The 20,749-nt window shown below is 39.3% G+C and overlaps 1 protein-coding gene across 12 annotated transcripts in view; it reads left to right on the forward strand.

Moving 5' to 3' along the window:
• LIMCH1 (LIM and calponin homology domains 1) overlaps positions 1-20,749 on the forward strand; it is a 325,835-nt gene that overhangs the window by 216,390 nt on the left and 88,696 nt on the right. For all 12 annotated transcript variants that reach the window (XM_058546972.1, XM_058546961.1, XM_058546963.1 and 9 more), the window contains exons 4-6: positions 9,790-9,896; positions 14,506-14,536; positions 16,540-16,650. In XM_058546972.1, the coding sequence (XP_058402955.1) occupies positions 9,790-9,896; positions 14,506-14,536; positions 16,540-16,650 (249 nt within the window). The remainder of the gene's footprint in view (positions 1-9,789; positions 9,897-14,505; positions 14,537-16,539; positions 16,651-20,749) is intronic.

Raw genomic sequence — 20,749 nt, forward strand, 5'->3', positions numbered from 1 at the left:
AGAGAAAGACAAACACCACATAATTTCACTCACATGTGGAATATAAACCAATACACGGAGAGAGAGAACTGTATGGTGGTTACCAGGGGCAAGGGGGTTGGGGGATGGGCACAAGGGGTGAAGGGAGGCATTTACATGGTGACTGACGCACAGTAATGTACAACCAAAATTTCACGTTATAAACTATTAATACGTCAATAAAAAAAATTTAAAAAAATATGCACACCCCAGAAACAATTTTTTCACACCTGTCCTTCCCCCTAACAGCATGAGAAGGCTTAGAGCTCTCCTATTTGCTCCTGTTCTGAGATTAAAACTGCAAGTGGATCAGAAGATGTATTTATCAGAGTTCTTAAATGCAAAATACTGAGACTAACTCTGATTCACTTCATCAGAGAGGGAGATATTGAAAGGATATTAGTACCTCATAGAATTCACAAGAGAGCTGGAGAACAGGCTCAAAAAAAGAGCCAAATTAAGAGAAGCCAAGGCCTCTGAGAACCAGCCACATGACAAAAGGATGAAGTGTATGGTATGTGAATTATATTTCAAGAATGGCGTTATTAAAAAAAAAAAAAAAAAAAAAGACTTGGGCTTTTAGAAGAGACAACTGAGGCAGAGACCAGGTAAGCAACTTGCTCAAGGTTATTCAGCCGGTAAGTGGCAGAGCTGGGATCCTAGATGTGATGCTGAAGCATTTGGCACTGGACCATGGTGCTCCCTGAACAGTGCTCTCATTTGACTCCCCTGGAAGCCTTGTCTGGTTCTCTTTCTGTTCTCCTTTGCTTCTCCTCAGGCACAAATGGCTCACCTCCTCTAACCATCGTTTGAATGTCAGCATTGTGGATGGTCCTATTTTAGTCTCTCTTGTTCTGTCTAAACTCTCCTGGGGATTATCATTTTCTCCCCTCCTTCTGCTATATGCACATCCTGGTGTCTTTCAAACCTGCATATTCTGCTGGGGCCTCGCTTCTGAGCTCCAGACCCGAGTATAAGCTCCTGATGAGCTGTGGCTCTTTGAATGTAGAATGTTCCAAACATTATTTCTGTTTCTCACTATTCTCCCTTTCTTTTGTTCCTTAAGATGGTCTCAATGGCTAAAAACCTCAGCATCACCCCAAACCCCCTCCTTCCCTTTGTCATCTACTCCCAAATCCACTGAACTGCCAAGCCAGTGAGGGGTGCTCGCAACCTCCCTATTTTTTCTGCTCTTACTGCTTCTGGGTGAGTTCAGGTTTTCCACATCTTTCCCTGAGCTCTTGTAATAATCTATTACCTGGACTCTCTCCTCCACCCAGTGGCTCTCTCCCGCTGCCACCCGACATATTCTCCTAAAATAAAGGTTGGATCCCAGGACTTCTTCTGTCCTCATCAACTGGCCTTGACTCCCCACTGCCTAGAGAACAGTCCAGATCCTTGGCAGGGCTCTCACAACTCTCCTCAAGCTTCCCTCTCATAACTTTCTTGCCCTCCCCACCTTTCATTCTCTATCTGCAACCTGCTATGCTCCTGCTCATTTCCCATCCATAAAATTTTTTCTTCTCCTTCAAGCAGCCACCCAGCTGCCGCCTTCAGGGTCAAACCTCCCCAGAACTCCCCCAGGCAGAATGAGCCGCTCTTGCCTCTCAGTGGAAGGCCTGGTATTCTCATTAAGTGCTCCCGGCAAATATAAATGCACTGAAAGTCTGGCGAGTGCTGATCGTTGCTGGGCATCAGCCAATTACTGGAGCTTGGCTGGAACCCGAACAAGCTGGGACGGCAACTGTGAATACATGGCAGGTACAGGAAATCCCCAAATTCTATTAATTGTGGGGTAAGTTCCTGGAGATATTTTGGCAATGTATTCCTTAAATTCAGAATTTCATAAATGCATTTCTGTTAAAGGGAGTTTGTTTCAAATGTAGAAAAGCTAACAAAAACCATATTTAAAAAAAGAAAAAAGCCTTATAGGTAGAACAGAAAAGCAACAGTGTTAGCTACTGATTTTCCAAAAAGATCTAGGTCTTCTCTGGTATCCTTGCAAATCTTTCTGAGATTTCCTAAGTCCTTATTAAGATTTTAAAGCAAATATTTATTATGGAAAATGTATTAAAATAATAAATTCACCAGAGATGATCCCAGTTTACATCTTGATATTTCCACCTAGTCTTTTCATTTATTGAAACTGAAAATTGTATGGATGCTTTCTACATATTGCATTTTTTTTATTTTAATTTTTTTTTGGTGAGGAGGATTGGCCCTGAGCTAACATCTCTTGCCAATCTTCCTCTTTTTGCTTGAGGAAGGTTGTCACTGAGCTAACATCTGTGCCAATCTTCCTCTATTTTGTATGTGGGACGCCACCACAACGTAGGTTGATGAGTGGTGTTTATGTCTGTGCCCAGGATCTGAACCCATGAACTCCAGGCTGCCAAAGCAGAGCACGCGAACTTAACCACTACGCCACCGGGCCAGCCCCTATATATTGCGTTTTAAATACCTGGCAGTATGGGTGTGTGGATTCACTTGAAACCCAGATGAGCATCGCTTTCATTTTCTGTGAACTCCAGATCCACCATCATGTTTACTTTTCCCTACTGTTTGTAAAGGCCAAGGAGACTGGGCAGAGGAGGGGGCTTCTCACTACCTGTCTGGTTTCCCCTGAGAACCACTAAATGCTGGGTGCCCTCCTCAGAGCTGGAAAGCTGCACGCTGCTCCACAGCGGATCAAGGGAAAAGAAAAACCCCTTTCCCTTTGGGCATGACAGCTGGAGAAAGGGAAGGGTAGCGGGCAGGCCCTTGCTTGCCTTCTGAAGACAAAAAGGAGAGAAAGGTCTGGATGAGGTAGTGATATGCCTCGGGGGCTACACTGGAATGAATTGCTGGCTCACCCTTCTCCCCCTCACTCCTGTCTCTCTCTCCCATGTTACTGCCTTGGGCTAAGGAAGCCTCTTCTATGGCCCCTGAAATACTGGCTCAAAATGCAGCCAAAGAGGGACGTGTGCCTGACGTTTCTGAATACACTTTCCCACTGAAATTTTGTGCAGCTCAGCGGTTAGTTTCCATATGTAATCAATATTCCCCTTCAAGTACATTTTGGATTAAGTAGGCTTTTTTTTTTTAATTATTTATTTTTTTCCCCCAGAGCCCTAGTAGATAGTTGTATGTCATAGCTGCACATCCTTCTAGTTGCTGTACGTGGGACATGGCCTCAGCATGGAGAAGCGGTGCATCAGTGCGCGCCTGGGATCCGAACCCCGGGCCACCAGCAGCAGAGCGCGCACACTTAACCGCTAAGCCACGGGGCCGGCCCTTAAGTAGGCTTTTCTGACCTGAACTGGGAACCATAGTGCAAGGATTATTTCTGTGGGATAATTACAGATGATGACTTATAAGCAGCTGTCTCACAAATGAACTTTTGGTACATAACTTGTGCCTAAATTTGAGGCTGCCTGTATAGAAGTGTCAAGTTGGCAATTATTAACAATAACTAAACAATAACAGCGGAAACCCCACTTTTTTTTGCCATCTCCCATGTAACTGACAAGGGCTCTAAATATGCACTGTGTCTGTTTTTCATGGATGGATAAACTGTTCTTCCTCTCACCTTCCCTGGTCCTTTCTTGACCTGAGTTGACAAGAATGTCATAATAATAACTTCCATATAATGAGTGCCCAGACACTGGGCTGAGTGTTCTTAATGTATATATTCTGTAATTTGACATTCCTATCAGGTTGATGGCATCGCCCAGTTTACAGATTAGAAATTCAGCCGTCAGAAGGGCTAGGAGCTATGCCCAAGGCCACATAGCTAATAGACATTGAAGCTAGGATTCTAACTGGAATCCGCCTCCAAAGCTATTACCCTGTGTTCCTTGATATATTCGTCTCTCATTTCCATTGTCTAATTTGAAGTCAAACCTCTGTTTATGTGTATCTTGAACAAATCTAGCTATTTGATGGATAATGAAAATTAATCTTGAAGATAAGATACTTTTGTTATAAGTCCTTATTATTTCGTCTACTAGAATGTCAGCTCCATGAAGATAAGGAATTTTGTTGTTTTTATCATTGTTGTAAGTACCTACAATGTAGTACTTAATTTGTTTTAAACATTTAATGAGTGCCTGCTGTATGCTGGGACACTGCTACACTCTGGGGATGGAGACCGTCGTGGGCCATTCCTTCATCTTGCCTTTGGAGTGAGAAGAGAAGGGAGCGAAGTACACGGACTTCTTCAGAGAAGAGGCCCTGGGCAAGGGTGGAAAGCTCAGGCCTCAACCTGGGCCTCTAGAGAATGTTTTCACACACAGGGCCGGCCCACAAATTAATGACATGGGAAACCACTGGGCGGAGAACAAGCAGGAGTTAATGTGTGGTAGTTAGAAAAAAAGCAGTATAAATTTATATATTAATATTGGTCTAGTACAAAATGGACTCTTTTAGGAACTTGATGTTATGCATCTGTGTTGAATTGAGACTCATGTTACAGTAGTTTCCAGTTCACCAGAGATGGTAACTTTCCATTAGTAGCAGTAGCACTTGAGCATTTACCTCAGTCACTTTGCGATAGTTGTCTCTGAGGTGACGGTTATTTTTTCTCTGAATTTTATGAAATTGGTTTAGCCAGTGAAGTCACAACCCTATGTAGTTGAATACATTTTTACAAATCTAGCAACTTTTTCTCCAAACTTTTTTGGGAAAATTTTTAAATGTACAGAAAAGTGGAAAGAACGGCATAGTGAATACCTGAATACCATTTACCTAGGACAGGGCTGGTGGACCACAGCCTGTGGGCCAAAGCCAGCCCAATGCCTGCTTTGTAAAGAAAGTGTAGGAACACAGACACTCCCATTCATTTATGTGCTGTCTGGCTACAATGACAGAGTTGAGTGATTTTGACAGAGACCACCATAGGCCCACAAAGCCATATTTACTATCTGTCCCTTTATAGAAAAAGTTTGCCAACCCCTGATTTATATTCACCAGTTGTTAATGTTTTCCCATATTTGCTTTATTTCTCTCTCCACAACAGGCAGACATTCTTTCTCTCTTTTGCTTGCATGGGCACACACACAATTTTTTTTCCTGAACCGTTTGAAAATATGTTACAGGTATTATGATAGCTTGTCCCTAAATAATTCATATGTTCACTTAAAAGCATTCTCTCATATAACTGCAGTATCATCATCATGTCTAAGAAAATTAACACTCATTCAATATTATCATCCAACATCTAGGATCCAATCAAAGGTCATACATTGCATTTGGTCATCATGTCTCTTTAATCTCCAATTTTTGTTTTTTCATGACATTGACTTGTTTGAAGAGTCCTTTAAAAACTTCTTTTGAAGCCTTACTAAGTCTTAATGGGTTTGTAATACTACAGTAGTTAGAGCTAAATATAATGGTCATTGTCGTAAATTGGTCTCTCCCACGTCTTCTCCCTTGGGATTGAGGCGCTGCTTGGCTTCTGAAGTTAAAACACGAAGATGCGAGTTTTGCTTGGAATTCTAAATGTGCAGAAATCTCAATGAGAAGAGTCAGGCAGATGGGAACTTGCAGGATGCATTTTATGTAATTAAAGGCACAGTCCTTCCCTCGCTCCAGCCCGCTGCCCCTGTTAACTCTTAGCGGGGGGGGGGGGGGGGGGGGGGAGGGGGGGATGCGGGGGGGGCCTTCTTCCTTCTGGCTTTTCTCCTGACTGAGGTCTGGCTCCCCTCCAGCATCATTAGGTTGTAGCAAGGAGCTGGAAGGAGACTTACAGTTATTGAAATCTCCCAGCCCAAGTGGTTGAGCCCAGCCGGCAACACAATGCTTTTGTTTGCAGTCTGTGTGCTGAATATAGCCTGGCGCTCAAGGGCACGTCTGGGAACGCAAATGAGAAAAGCACCTCCTTGCCTTTCTTGAGAATCTGGGTCAGGTGCTTCTTATGGGACTACATGGCGGTCACAGGTCCAGTCCTTGGTCCCAAATGATTCCTAGAGAGTACCAGGACCCATGTTTTCCTTTCCTCTGGGCAAGAAGCCCTCAGAGCTCACAGGCCAAACAGAAAGATGGTTGCATGCCCTGGAAAGGGTTCACCTGGACATCTGTGCTAGTTGCTGTCTTTGGTTTGGGGTTGCCTTATTAAGTAGTTTAAGGGCTTGTTTACTATTCCCCAATGTGGAGTTGCAAGTGGGGGGTGCACTGTTTTTTGAATGTGGTGCCTTCAAGACTGTTCAAGGGCTAGAACCAGTGGTGCCTTTAAGAATCTCAGAGGCAGGTAATCACCGAGGCTGTGTGTGTATGTGTATTTGTGTGCTAGTGGGAGGAAGGAATGAAGGAGATAATCATAAAAAAAGAGAAAAGGCAAGAAAAAAAGAATTAAAATTGAAATTTCGGGAAGGCAGAATAAGAATAAGACATCTAGAAACTTGGAGAGGTGGGAAAGGAATTGGCACCTTTCAGACTTAATTTTTAACATCTGGATAAAACCTCTTTTCCTCCTGCTGTGTGGAGTTAACTGGGAGGCAGACTTGTAGCTGGGTGACTAAGTTTGGAACCTAACCTCCCTGTACCTCAACTGCTCATCTGTAAAGTGGAGACAATAACAGTGCTTGCCACCTATGGCTGTTTTGAGAATAAAAGAGAAAACCCAGTACATGGTTAGGACAGACCAGGCACGTGGTAAATGCTCAATGAATGTAAGCTACAAATGTTTAGTTTATATTTCAAAACATCCCATATAATTCACCAAAATAGTCTTCTGATATCTAAAGCCTTCACTGATCTTTAACCTACTTTCTTGACTTAAGAATAGTAAAGTTAAAAAAGTGGAGCCTTTTTAAAGAAAGAATTCAGTAGTAAGCTTTAAGTTGATTCTCATATTGGCAAAATATTTTCCCAGCAAAACCTTATTGTGGCAATTTTTATTTCAGCCTGCACTCATAAATATGCTAATAGTAATAAATTAGGTACTGACTTTTATTCCTTCCTCCCCCTTCTTTTTCTAACCAATCATTTATATGTAAACATGCCAAACAAACACCCACCTGTGCTCCTCACATTATATGGCTGCTTCTTCCAATGACAGTAAGGAAAGCCAAGTTCCAAGGAGAAGGGGCCCTTGGTTTTGCTGTCTCTGGGAAGTGGTGTGGCCCGATTCTGAGGCCTGGGTACTAAGTAAAGATAAGTTTCGTGAGACTGGAGTAGATCTGGAAGCAAGTAGGACCAGCATGATTGACATAGCTAAGTTTAGTGGTAAATGGATATGTTCAAGTGATAAAATTATGTGAAAAGAGGATTGGAAATGAATCTAAAACAATCTATTTCAAACAACTGCAATATTGAGACAAAAGTAACTTTTTAAAAGGAAAGATGTTATATTTAAATTTAGTAACAGGATGATCAATGTACAAGTAGAAAATCTGGGTCCTTTAAAAAGAACTCAATATGTTTTCACCCTTGCTTTCCTTTTCTTTTCTCCCTCAGACAAAGTTAGTCAATGAAACATATATTGCCGAGAAAGCAGAAAACTGTAGGGGAAGGTGGGAGGGAAAATATAAAAACTCCAAGGAGAAATTTGATAATTTAAAAATGTGCAAAGTAATTGAAGGAGACTGGCAAGGGTATGGATGACTTCAGACTATGACCAGCTCATTGTCAGTCAACAAGAGGTCTTGTGAGTGATGACACAGGTCTTGTGAATGATGGCACGCCTTGCTGCTGAAAAAATCAGGGACATAGGAAAGAAAACATTCTGGGATGGGCCACCCACTGTGGGGGAAAGTGAGACTGTAGTATCTCCTCATTGGTCTCCCTGTTTCCTGTCTTGTTCCTTTTAAGTCCTTTCTTCACACCTTCTACCTCCCCCCAGGTCTACCCCCAACAATCTACTTCTGCTACAGAGTGGGCATTTATTTCTCAGATTACAGCCCCTCTATGACTTCCACAGCCTGCCTTCCATGGCCTTCAAGGCCCTCTGCGATCAGCCCCTGACTCCATAGCATCGTTTTCTTTTGGTGCTGGCCTTAGCTTTGATGCTTGAGTTCCTCACATATGCCATGTTGTTTTGGGCCTCCATCTTTTGCTGGCTGTGTGACCTTGCGCATGATGCTTAATTGTTCTCATGTCTCAGATTACTCATCTGTGACATGAGGGTAATTGTAATACCTACCTCATAAGGTTGTGCAGGGAGTAAATGAATTAGTATATGTAAAGTTCTTGGAAGAATGCTTGACATATAATAAGGTCTATATAAATGTTAGCAATTTATTGCTGTTGCTCTTGTTGTTTTGAGCCTGGGCATATTAATTTTTTATTGCTGCATAAAAAATTACTATTAATTTAGTGTCTTAAGTCAACACCCATTTATAATCTTAGTTTCTGTAGATCAGAAGTCTAGACGTGGCATGACTGAGTTCTTTGTAGGGTTTCACAAAGCTGAAGTTAAGCTGTTGGCAGGGGCTGAGGTTCTATCTGAGCTTCCTCCAAGCCTCTTCCAGGTCTTGTGGTTGTTGACAGAATGCATCTCCTGGCGGCTATAGAACTCACGGCCACTAGGATCTCTGACTTCACTTCCTTTTGTAAGCTTTCTTGATTAGGGCAGACCCAGTCAGATAATCTTTGTTTTGATTAACTCAAAGCCAACTAGTCAGTGACATAATCACAGAGTGATATCCTATCACATTCTCTAGTTTCGCTCTCAGTCAAAGGAGGGGATTATATGGGGTGTCTGCACCAGGGGGCAGGAGGCAGGATTCTTGGGAGTCATATTAGAATCCTGCCTACATACTGGGTAATTGGAAAATATTCTGCTTTCTGTTCGCTTTGTTGAATTGCACTTGGGTGAATATAAGAGTCAGTCACCACCACTATCATTTCAGATTTTTGTAGCATCTTTCTTACAGCATTCAGATGGATTCACATTGATCAGCGTTTGTCTTTCCTTTCTTGTAGTTTTTGCTAACTTGTGGGGCCAGTCAGCACATCGGAAGTCTTTTAGGAAGAAGACAATTGAGACTTGTACCTGATGAACCTACTGACTAATACCCTGGAATTCCAAAAGGATGACCCACAATTTGCAATCTCTTTCAGAGCCATTTGTTTATTCTTAACAACTCCCAGCAGATGAAGACCATAACCTTCCTTAATTGTCAACTGTGCTTGGTACTCTGCCAGCTCAATGTAAATTGGTACCTGCTAGAGAAATTTTTTACTCTGAGGAGAGTCTTTTGCATTATTTTCAAAAACTTTCCTTGCCCCTCTTTTTTCCTTTTCCAATTAAGTCTAGATTTTTTTCCCATTTAATTCAATTTATAGTCTACAAAGAGGTATTATCAGTCAAAACCCACTGATAAAGGATGTATTTTAGGACATCAATTAAAAAGAAAAACTTGTTGAAGATGACACTTGGGTAGTAGAACCAATTTTTATTTTAATATCAATTTTGCACCAGCTTCTAGGTAATAAGATGTGGACAAAACTTTGAAGTGATAGAGAATACCTGGTTTTTGAGTACTATTCACCTAAAATTGCTAAATTCTGCTTTTCAGTGGCATTTAACTTGTAGTTGTGTACAAATGTGTGAAGGTAAAGGGAAAAAATTGAATCGGCATGGCTGTGGGTTTAGAAGTTTGAAGTGTCTGTTTACTCCAGCATTTCCTAACAAAGTACGATTTTATTATGCAACAAGCAATGTTTTAGACTTGACTCTCATTGCCTTAATGACTGACATCCCTGTAGTGATTTGGACTATTAAAGAAGAGGGGCTGGTTCATAAAGATAATATAAAATAATACAGACTTGGATTTCTTTTCTTCCCTCCAGGACAATATCATCTTATTCTTGAGAGGCTGTAAAGAGCTAGGTCTTAAAGAATCTCAACTTTTTGACCCAAGTGACCTACAGGATACATCCAACAGAGTAACAGTCAAGTAAGTAGTGCACAATTTATGTTTAAGGGAGGCCCATTTGTGGTTTGATTTGCAGTTTTGTGATGATGTTGTAAGGTCTCAGAGGCAGAGAATTAGGCATGCCTAATAAAATAAAAATGTGAAGGTAAAACTTGTAAAACAAGACACACTGGCCTTCCCTCCATGTAGAGATTTCTTTCTGCTCAAACATAATTTTTTGAAATGCAAAAATCATGCATATTAAAGTTAGAATTTTAGAGAGAAGAAGAAAAATGTTAAGTAAAACTTAAAGGAGGAAGAAGCAAGAGAGAAATATTCACAGAATCTATTTGTGTTCCACAAAAAGCTTTTATTAGTTCCAATTGGGCATTTGAATAGGCTTTTAGAAGACTGCAAACTTGGTAAACAGATCTGCACTCTGTTTATTATGCAAAGAAGCTAATAGATTATGGAGAAATCTCTTCTTCATTTACATTTGTAACTGTTTTCTCATATGTGTCAGTGATCAAGTTCTTCCAAGATGGATCATTGGCCATTAGGCTATTGTTGACTGTATCTACTCAGTGGGCCATGTTTGAGGCCAAAGAATTCTTGGGAAAGAATGTAATAGTAAAAGAAAAGGCAATGTGCTTCTCTGTAAAGAAATACCTCGTGATTGGGGTAATGAGAAGAGTCTTTATGAGATGGTAGAGATAACTTTCCTGTAGTTTAGAAGTTCTTTAGATTCTACCAATTGTATACAAAATATTTTCCAGTTTAGTCAAACAATATTTGGTGTGAATATGCCTTAACAATAAGCTTAATTACATGGATAGGGTCTGTAGATTGGCTATCCTTCTTTTTTTGATTACTTTTTGGTCATTTTATCATGGAAGAACAGAAAGGAGAGAGAAGCCAAAATTCAGAGCCATTAATTTTATACCATTTGACAATACTGACTTTTAAAAAATGATGGAGAAAAATAATTGGGAAAAAATGGAAACTACTGAATGAAATCAAATTAGGAGTTTATATTGGATTTTATGATTCGTGACTGGAAATAAGGGAGAGTCAGCCGTGACTGATCATGTAAAATCACTTCTCTATTGTCAATGTGCCATTCTTTAATATTTCTCATGGAAAAATTTTAGTTAGGGCAAAAATAATGGAATAAAAATTATGGTATTTGAATATGGAAACCCATAAACCTCATTTTAGCCATAATATGCTCCATTTATGACTGTACCTAAATCTAGCCTCTATAAATCATTGTTCATTTTAGGAAATTGTTTCAAGTTCTGCCTCATCTCACATTTGTAGTTTCACCTGGGTGGCAAGTGACCAGAAACAATAGTAACTGTGAGACATCGTAATAATTAGTCACACACACATTGCTTGGAGGGTGAAGGAAAGTTCACTTTGACAGTGTTGGCAGCTGCATTCATTTTTTTTAGAGTCACTTTAAATCAATATGTTGCTAAACTAGGAGAATTCTGAAACTGATTGATTTTAGAAATTCAAAATTCCTATCACCTTTATTGCTTCTCTACAAGAACTAGGCATCAGAAAGTCAAGGGTCTAGCCCTAGATGTGCTGCTCCTTAGGTCTGAAACCCTAGGCAAGTTCCCTTGCTTCATTAGGCTCTGTGTCTTCATTTATAAAATGGAATTGGATAGAATATTCTCAGAGGTATGATTCTAGCTAAAGCTTGCTCAGTGCAGATCTGAGAAGATGGTTCAACCAACTTCTAAAGAAAGAGACTTTAATTCAAAGGCATGGAAAGCAACCTAAAGGGGAAAAAGTCACTTAGATGGCACATGGACACAGCCACTTTTCAATTTCTGGACCATCCTTCCTACCCCTGTTCTTTTCTCTGTCCTCTTTCTTTATCTTTCTCTCTGCTTCTTTTCTCCATCTCTTCCTCTTCCCTATGCTTCTCTTCTCTTCTTTATCTTGTCTTTCCATCTATCTCCCCTTCTGCATTCCTTCTCTTCATTTTCTTCCTTTTTTAGTTTTTCCTTCACTTAAGCATTATTGTTTTCTTTAGGTAATGCTTTTCCATCACATTCCCCTATGACTCTATCATTTTTCATTCATCTATTCAACAAATGTTTACTGAGCAGCTACTATATGTCTAAGATATATTTCCAGTTACTAGAGAACCAGAATGAACAAGATAGCCATCATCCCCTGTTCACAGGGAATTTACACCCAGTGTCAAGAAATGAGAAATAAATAAGTAAATAAAGAAGATAATTTGCAGGGAGTGATAAGTGCTGAGAAGAAAATAAATGATGATGTGAAAGAAAGTGACCATCGCAGTATATGCTTGTAGCAAATCATGATGTTATATACCTTAAACTTATACAATGTTATATGTCAATTATATCTCAATAAAACTGGAAAAAAAGAAAGAAAGATAGTGATGGTCCGGAGGTGGTCAAGAGTAGCCTCTATGAAGAGGTGGTGTTTCAGCTGAGGGCTGAGGACTGAGACATGAAAGGGAAGCAAGAAGCAGCCGTGTGAAGATCTATAGGGCATTGAAGGCAGAAGAAGAGCAAGCAGAAAGGCTGGAGGCGTAGAAAGGATGGAAAAAATCCTGATGTTTAAAAAGAAAAGGAAAAGTAGCTGGTGTGGTAGAAGGATAATGAGCAAGGATGAGCAATCAAACATTGTAGGATGTTGAACTTGGAATAATTATGGAGAAAAATTCTATTTTAAAATTATGCCATAAATTCATTAATGGTACTTAGAAAATCATTTCTAGTTTTTGTGGGGAATGGGGCATAGTGAGCTCTTTGCTTCACAACTTTTCTGTAAATGATGCTAGTTTAATCTGGCACTGTACAGGGGACATTTGTAACATGTAGATTTTATAGCTATGGTTGCTTAAAGTAGAACTGTTGTATTTCTGTTCTTTCCCCTCTGAGAGTTGAGCAGAACATTAGCAGAGAAAGAGAACACCCCATTGACACCAATTAATAGTCTAAGCAATAAGGTATAGGGATAGATCCCACAGAAGAAATTTTGATGCTTTTCTGAAATTGCCTTTTAAAAAATATTCTTTAGCTTTCATTGTAGGTAATTTTTCTTACTTTTTTTTGAGAAGTAACTTGAGTAGACTAAAAAAAAAAAAAGAGGAAAAACCTGCAAATAATTACTGCATGTGTAATTTAGTGAACTCTACCTGTAATGGATGCCAGACAATCTTGATGGGAAGTGAAAGCATAATTCAGAAGGGTATGCAGCAAGTATCATTCCAGAGAGTCGAAGCAGCTGGAGGAAATTCAGGAAAGGCTTTGGATTGCTCCTGAGTATGTCTCTGAAAAATTGGGGAGCATTTTCACATAATTGGTTGTTATGTGGAAGTCATTCAACAAAGATTTTGTGAGCTCCTACTATGTGCCAGGCATGATTTTTTTAGAACTGGGTCAGTTTTAGTCAATGAACTTGTATTGTCAATGCAGAAAAAGGTTTATGTCCCCTGTTCTTAACTTGTTTTTCATAACAATTTCAAATCATTTATAGATTGTTTTTGTTAAATTAAAAAAAAAATCCTAGCAAATATCTAAGCAGATAATGACATATCATTTTTTTCTGTTAAAAGGGGGAAACGTGAGAACATTCTCTTAATCAAGTGCAAATTGGACCAAGGCTTCTTTCAATCCAAGTCCCTGTTGATGGGTTTATCTCCTTAGTATATACTGCATTGTTTTCTATTCCTTCAAGTCTGAATGGACTTAAAATTGTGCTTCTTCAAGCACAATTGTGAAAATTGTGGACTCTTCATTAGTATGTGCTTTGGGTCAGAATATGCAGCAATGAAGTGATTGGGGTCTAAATACTTGAAGGAATTCTTGACTGGTTTATGTAATAGAGTTACATTCTCCCTCCCCTCCCCCACCCCAACTGAAGTTACTGTGGAAGAAAGAAATGCAGTGTTTGTTTTTCCTAGCATTTATTTGTTGATGTGTTAAAGAAACTTTGAAATAATTTTGGAAAAAATTTCATATTTCACTGTATGAATATTTAGAAAGTACCACCAACTTTGTTTATCATTTGAGACTAAATATTTATGTATTTTTAAGAATGCATGTGTGTATATTCCAACATAACATGCATATTTTCCCTCTTATGGCTAATTCCCAACACTAATTTATGTCCACAGCAGAAAAGAACAAATATTTGGATAGTACTGCCTCTTGTACATATATTTTCAGGTCTATTTAATTATGTAAGACCTTTGTTAAAAGTACTTGTATAAAGAAGATTTTGGAATTGCAGTCAGATTTAAATTTGACAGTGATTTGTAATCAAGGCAAATTTTTACTTTAACAGTTGAGCTTTGAGAATACAAATATAAACAGTCCCAGTTTTAAATGGAATTCTTCATTTTCCAGATGTTACAAAGCATTCATCTTTTCATGGTGCACTCTGGAACTTGAATCCCGTCTTATCCTTCCACATTTTGTTTTCTTAATAATTTTATTTAGTACCTGAAATCACTAATCATAGAACTTTAAAAAATAATATATTCTGCTGATTTTGTTATATTCGTTAGCTTCAAGTACATCTTAGAGGTGTTTTAAGGAAGGCCACAGTGAAGAAACTGCAATTCTGATCATATTTTCTTTTCTCTTTCCTTAATTAGGAGCCTTGATTATAGTAGGAAGCTGAAAAATGTAAGTGTTTTAATTTCACTCTCCAAACCTTTTTCCTTCTAATTTTGATGGTTTAAGTGTAAAATTGAGCTCATAGGTTCAGTGCCTCTTGTATGCCTTGCTGGAAAGAGTCCTTCTTAGAAAACAAGTATATGTGTCTCTGATAGAATAATAATAACTGTGATAGAAATAAAAATGGTAGGTTTGGGGGAGGTTCTCTTTAATGAGATAAGTGCTCAATCCAGAAATAAACAAATGAAAGCTTGTGCTCTGTTTGTAATTCGGTTTCTTAAACACAAAATGATCAGTTTCGGCATTAACATCAGCCACTTTCCGTTGGTAGGCACAGATGGGATTATTAAATTAAACAGTTGGGCAAATTGTTTTAGGGAAAGATCAGCATAATATGACTAGTGTTGACTCTCATGGGCCAGTACTTTTGTATTTTTTTTTCCTACTAATCTTTTGAGTTTTTATTTGTCCTTCCCCAAATCAACTTTTTGGAGTTATATTATATTTTCAAAGGGCAAGTATTAGTGCTCTTTTATTTTAAGTTTAAATTGAGGAATGTAAGAAATGACCTTCTGCATATAAAATAAAAAAGTTGGCTGTGACTCCTCCCTTTTTCTTTTAATGTCCAGGGTGCTATTATATTTGATTGACATTCTCATTCTATCTTCTTTTTCTTCCTTTATAAAACTAGGGATATATGCGATTTTTCATCATACAGTTTTAAACAAATCAGAAAACCCATAATCTAAAACACAACACAGTTCTATCTTCCAGTCTCCTATTATACCTTTCAAGATAGCCTCATACTTTTAGTACACATTAGTTATTTCATGGTCCTAGTTAATGTCCTGACATTTGGAATTGTCTATTCTCTGGAAATTTATTTGTAAGCAATCAGTTTAAAAAGACTTTCTGGAAGTTTTGAAGGATTCCCAAAGTAAAATTTTCCTGCAGAGGTAAAAAACCAAATCACATAGTAGCATCAGTGCACATACCCATATTTTGGACCCGTTGCTGTCTGGAACCACATACACACACCACGTTGTCCCAAGCGTTTTCGGGTCTAGCAAGTGAAGGGAGGTAGAGTCAGTACTTCCCAGCCTGGTTGAAGCAGTAAGACCAAATGTGAAGATAAAATAATAGTCTTAGCTTTTCCACAGGCTTCAGATCCCAGTAATTCAGTTTTAAGGAGCTCATCTGCGGCCGACCCCTGTTGGGTTTTATGAGAAAGTCAGTGTAAAGACCATTTGCTTTTGTGGACGATTTCTTTGGAAATACAGAACAAAATTAACTTAGGTCTGTAGGTTCAGACCATTGAATATTCATAGACATTCTTAAATATCCAAGGTTGTTTAATTGGCAGTAACCTTGACCAGGCTAAAAATTTCCCATCTCAGATTAATAGGAATCTTACTGTACCCCAAAGCTAGGTGTCTGCACTTAGTATTCTTCATTCCATTGCCTTCTTCTGACTTTAATTAGATATATTCTGTTGATCTTGTGCTGGGAACCACTAATTAACCTTTATCACTCCTTTGAGATTTTGCCATTGGTCTTAGCAGAACCTCTGTGCCCACGAGTAGAAATTGTAGGCCTTTAAAAATGCCTCTCTCAAAAGGAATTGGCAACCTATTTCATTGCCTGTCTGAGTAAAGATGCTGGAGTTTCTGAAAAATTTTGCTTCCTAATTTTGAAACCTTCATTACATGAAAACACTTTTGAAGGATTTATTTTTCCTTCTTACTACTTTATAAATCACTTTCTCACAACCAAACTTTTCCAAAGGCTGGAGTCTTATTTTAACTACTGAATCATGTTTGTGTTGACTGATACAGCATTGGGTTCTTATTAAAATGATTTTACATTTAATGGAGACCTCATGGATGGTGGTTTTTGTAAATCAATGTTGCACCTTCTCTCTTTCCTGTTAGTGGAGGATTATTGATTCTTTAGTTTAAAAGTAATTCTTGAGGAACTATTCTCCTGCTCTCGTGCATGGTTTTGCTTCACAGGTATTAGTTACCATTTACTGGCTGGGAAAAGCAGCAAATAGCTGTGCATCGTATAGCGGAACAACGCTCAACCTGAAGGAGTTCGAAGGCTTGCTGGCTCAGATGAGAAAGGTAACTTGACTTTTCTTCTTTATCTCATGAGGTTTAGACAAGGTAAGAAAGCAACACGTTGGCTTGTTTTTAAGATCATTACAGTTCCTCATGGTGGAATTGCACAGGCCAATGATTTTATGCATTTAAGGAAATGACCACTTGTCTTACCAATGACATCTTTGCCTCATGCATCCCACACTTACCTGAACTTCTGTATTTTAAATCCTTCGGAGAATGGGAGATCTGACTTCCATCCAAATTTAATTCCAAGACAGCAAATTCAATCTGTCAGCATATGGCTTTGTACGCCAAAGAGCTCGGTGCTTGTTTTCATGGGAGAATGATGCCTGAATTAAATAATACGGTATTATACAAAAATGAAGGCTTGCTCTGCACTTTTGTCCTAAAGGTTGTTTTGCTTACTCGTTGCCTTGGTGTGGGTGAGCTAACGTCAGCCAGCTTCTTGCCTGGGCATCCACTCTGGACAGGCTCTGATAAATTAGAAGCATTCTCTTCTAAGATGTGCATCTTATGGCCATAGTATTTGAATAACCTGGAAATTTGGAAAACATTTTGTACAATATTCAAAGTGTTATTTTTTTATTTGTTTATGGGAAAAACTGACCTAAGGTAGGAATTTGTCAAAGAAACAGTGGTGTGTTTGTTGTGTGCCTGCCTGTGTGTTCCTTTTTAAGGTTCAGCAATATAGATAAACTCATCCAAAGTACTGGGATATAGTATTACCCAGGAGCAGCGCCCCCTAACCAGCCTTAGTGAATAGGTGAGGCTCATTTGTAATCAGTAACATCCATGGGTTTTGAATAAGGCCCATGTTGTAGCACAAATAATTAAGGCCTGGCTCTTCCTCCTTTCTCTAACATGCAAACTCAACGCGCTAAAGAGACTTCATTGAGAGACACTCCATGCTTTACAATTTTTCTTTTAATACTGAAAGCAAGAATTTGCTCCAAATTTCTAATAACTTATTCTTCTTTCCTCATATTAAAGCTAATAGTCCTAATAGTGCTTTGCATTTGGCTAGAGCCAATCTGGCTCACATATTTATAAGTGGACAAAGCTTTCCTATTGGTCGTAATGCATATAAACAAAGTCTTTTAAGCTAAATTCCTTTAAAAATAAAATAAACACACCCACTCAATCAAACACCACAAATTGTTTCTTAGTCTTAACTCTTATATGTCCTTTAATTTTTCATCTAACTCTCTTGTTAGAGAAAATACAAAGGTTAGATTCGGTCTGCATTTGTGAAATTTAAATGTTTGTTTTTTTGTATTAACTTTGGACTTGAAATAATGATAGATGGGTCATCTTTTTTAAACTACTGAAAAGCTCTGCCTCACAATTCCCCTGCTGGATTCTCTTGGAATCTGATTTATTCTCCTTATTGACATTTCTTACCACTAGTCCAGCTCCTCTATAATCTGAACAGCTATTAGTTTCTTCAGCTCTCCTAGCTTCCCTTTCTATTGAGACAGTTAGTTACTTCAGCTGCCTTGAATTGACCTGTTAACAGCTATTACCCTTTTTAGCGAATGTAGACAACACCACAGAACATGAGAGAGTAGTTAGTACCACTGGACAAAGCATGACTTAACTAAAATGGCCAACTGTGGTACTCCCATATCTCTAACTAGAGAGTAATTGACCTGAACTTCACAGGTCTATCCAACACCTGGAAATATTAATTTATTTAGAATATATATTATTTCATTTTATCAATTAGGATTGGCTTCAGCTGAGAAATGAAGGAAACTCTAACACTGGCTTAAATAAGATAGAATTTTATTTCGAACTCACATAAATGTGGTCTGGATGTCAGCAGTCGAGGGCTGGTGTGGTCTGGTGATCATCGGGGACCCATGCTCCTGTTGTCTTTCTGATCCACCATCCTCAACCCATGGCTTCTCACCTGCTGGTCCAAGATGGCTATGGAAGCTTTAGCCATCATGTCCACATTTGAGCCAGAAGAAAGGAGAGTTTAGGGGAAGAAGGACCTATGCTCTCCTTTTAAACACACTTCTGGGAAGTCATACACTACACCTCTGCTCACATCCTCTTGACCTAAACTTGGTCACACATCCATACCTAGCTGCAAAGAAAGACTTGGGAAAAGTAGATTTTATTTCAGCTAAAAACTGTGGGTATTTTCACTGGAGAAGAAATGGAGAACAGATATTGAGGCACAATTGGAATCTCTTCTGCACAGACACATGCTAGAATAAATTTGAAATTAAAATTTTTTTTCACAAAAGAGACTAGCCAGAAATTTTTAATATTTATCTTCCTAGTGGGAGAAATGTGCATAAAAATTATTAATTATGGTGCAACTTGTTAAATTCTGTAATATGAGTAACACATGTAGAGTCCTTAGCATAAGCATCTGGCACATAGTGGGTCGTCATAGTAGGCTACTATTGCTATATACAAAAAGGGTCTCCCAAAGGAAGGGACACTTAAGCTGAACAAGGGGAATTGCTATGAGAATATTGAGATTGAAAGGAGAGCCATGGGGACTAGGGAGGCCCTAGAGCTCTCAGGGACTGGAGCTAGAAAGTCAATAGTCTAAGTTCTTCCTCTCTATGTCTTTCTCTCATCGCTTTCTATCTCTCATTCTCTCCTCCTATGTGCAAACACATCAGGGAGCATGACCAACAGCATCCCCAGGATTACCTGCTTCTGGCTCCTTGCCCTGAAAGGCAAGGGAATTCTTTCCCCTGGCCCCAGCTATAAAATTCTTAAGGGTGTACTCCTGCCCAGTGTGGGTCCCATTCCTGAACTAGTCACTGTGACTGGTGGCAAGGGGTACCATGATTGGCCTAAGCCACTACTGTTTCAAGGGGTGAAGGGTGTTCACCAGAACAAGGGGCTAAAGAGCAGAGAGTGTGATGAGCAAGCACAGACGTCTGCCTAAAATAGCAACCATCATCAACTTCTCTTCCCTTAACCTGCCTTATTTTTTCATGCGACTTACCACCCAACTTTGTATTCATCTATCTGCTTATCTTTTTATTTTTTGTCTTCTCTACCAGAGAAGGCCCCTGAGAACAGGGTATTTATCGATTTTGCAGAATGCTGCATCCCCAGCACTAAGAAAGTGCCTGGCACCATAGAAGATGCTCAGTATCTACTTGTGGAATGAATAGCTTCCCCAACCAGAGTGTAGTGGGTGGAGATGGGTCACTAGGCTGGAAAAGTAGAACCCTAAAACACTCCAGGATTTAGCCACCTTATAAATCACAAAGAAATCATAAAATGTTGAGTGGTAAAACAAATGCATCTGGACTTTCTCAAATACCATAAGTCATCCACCAACCCTAGCTGTTTCTCATTATCTCTGACAAAGGAGGATAAGAAGAGGACAGATGAGTGAAATAATCCAAAAGTGTTGTGGAAGCTGGTAGTTCTCTCCCCATTTATTAACACACTTTTACTAGAACAACTAGCAATTAACACAATGGACAGATTTAAGTCTTGTCTCCCTTCTCTGGAGTGCTCTCTGTAGAAGACAGAATGCTACTGGGCTCCTAGATGAAAAGCATAGATGACATAACTAGACCCCAAGAAAGGAGAATTTAGACTGTGCTGTCCTTTGTGTTGGTGTATATATTTACTCTCCCCCAAAAGCTTAACTTGAGGTGACTTGATGGAATCCAATACAATTGTCCATCCAGCTTATATCCACATCTTCATCTCTGGCTGAAGAACCAGCCTCTTGCTTCACTCCAAGGTTCCAAGGGATCAGCTTGGCCAAGGATAGCCAAGGATGGCTATGGGTGGCCTGGTTTTCACTTTTCAAGCTGGCCGTGCCATTCAGCTTCCACTTGATCCAAGGTTTTATTCTTGGCTTTCTACACAGTCATGAACAGAACAGCCTTTCTGTTTTTCTTTCCCATTACCAGCTGTGAGAAAGCAGCTAAAGTTCCAAGAAGCGTGTTGACTTGCTCTTTCTTCCTTTCTGTTCTCCTGTGGTTTGTAGGGTAGGAGTAGGGGAGACATTTGGGCATTTGGGGGAGCCTTTCTGATGTTATTTTCTTGAAAATCCGGTTTTGTAATGCTGCACCAAGCAGCCTGTAAAATTCTGTCATTTCTTCATGTG

The sequence above is a fragment of the Diceros bicornis genome, chromosome 8, assembly GCF_020826845.1.
Source record: "Diceros bicornis minor isolate mBicDic1 chromosome 8, mDicBic1.mat.cur, whole genome shotgun sequence".
In the NCBI taxonomy this organism is placed as follows: domain Eukaryota; kingdom Metazoa; phylum Chordata; class Mammalia; order Perissodactyla; family Rhinocerotidae; genus Diceros; species Diceros bicornis.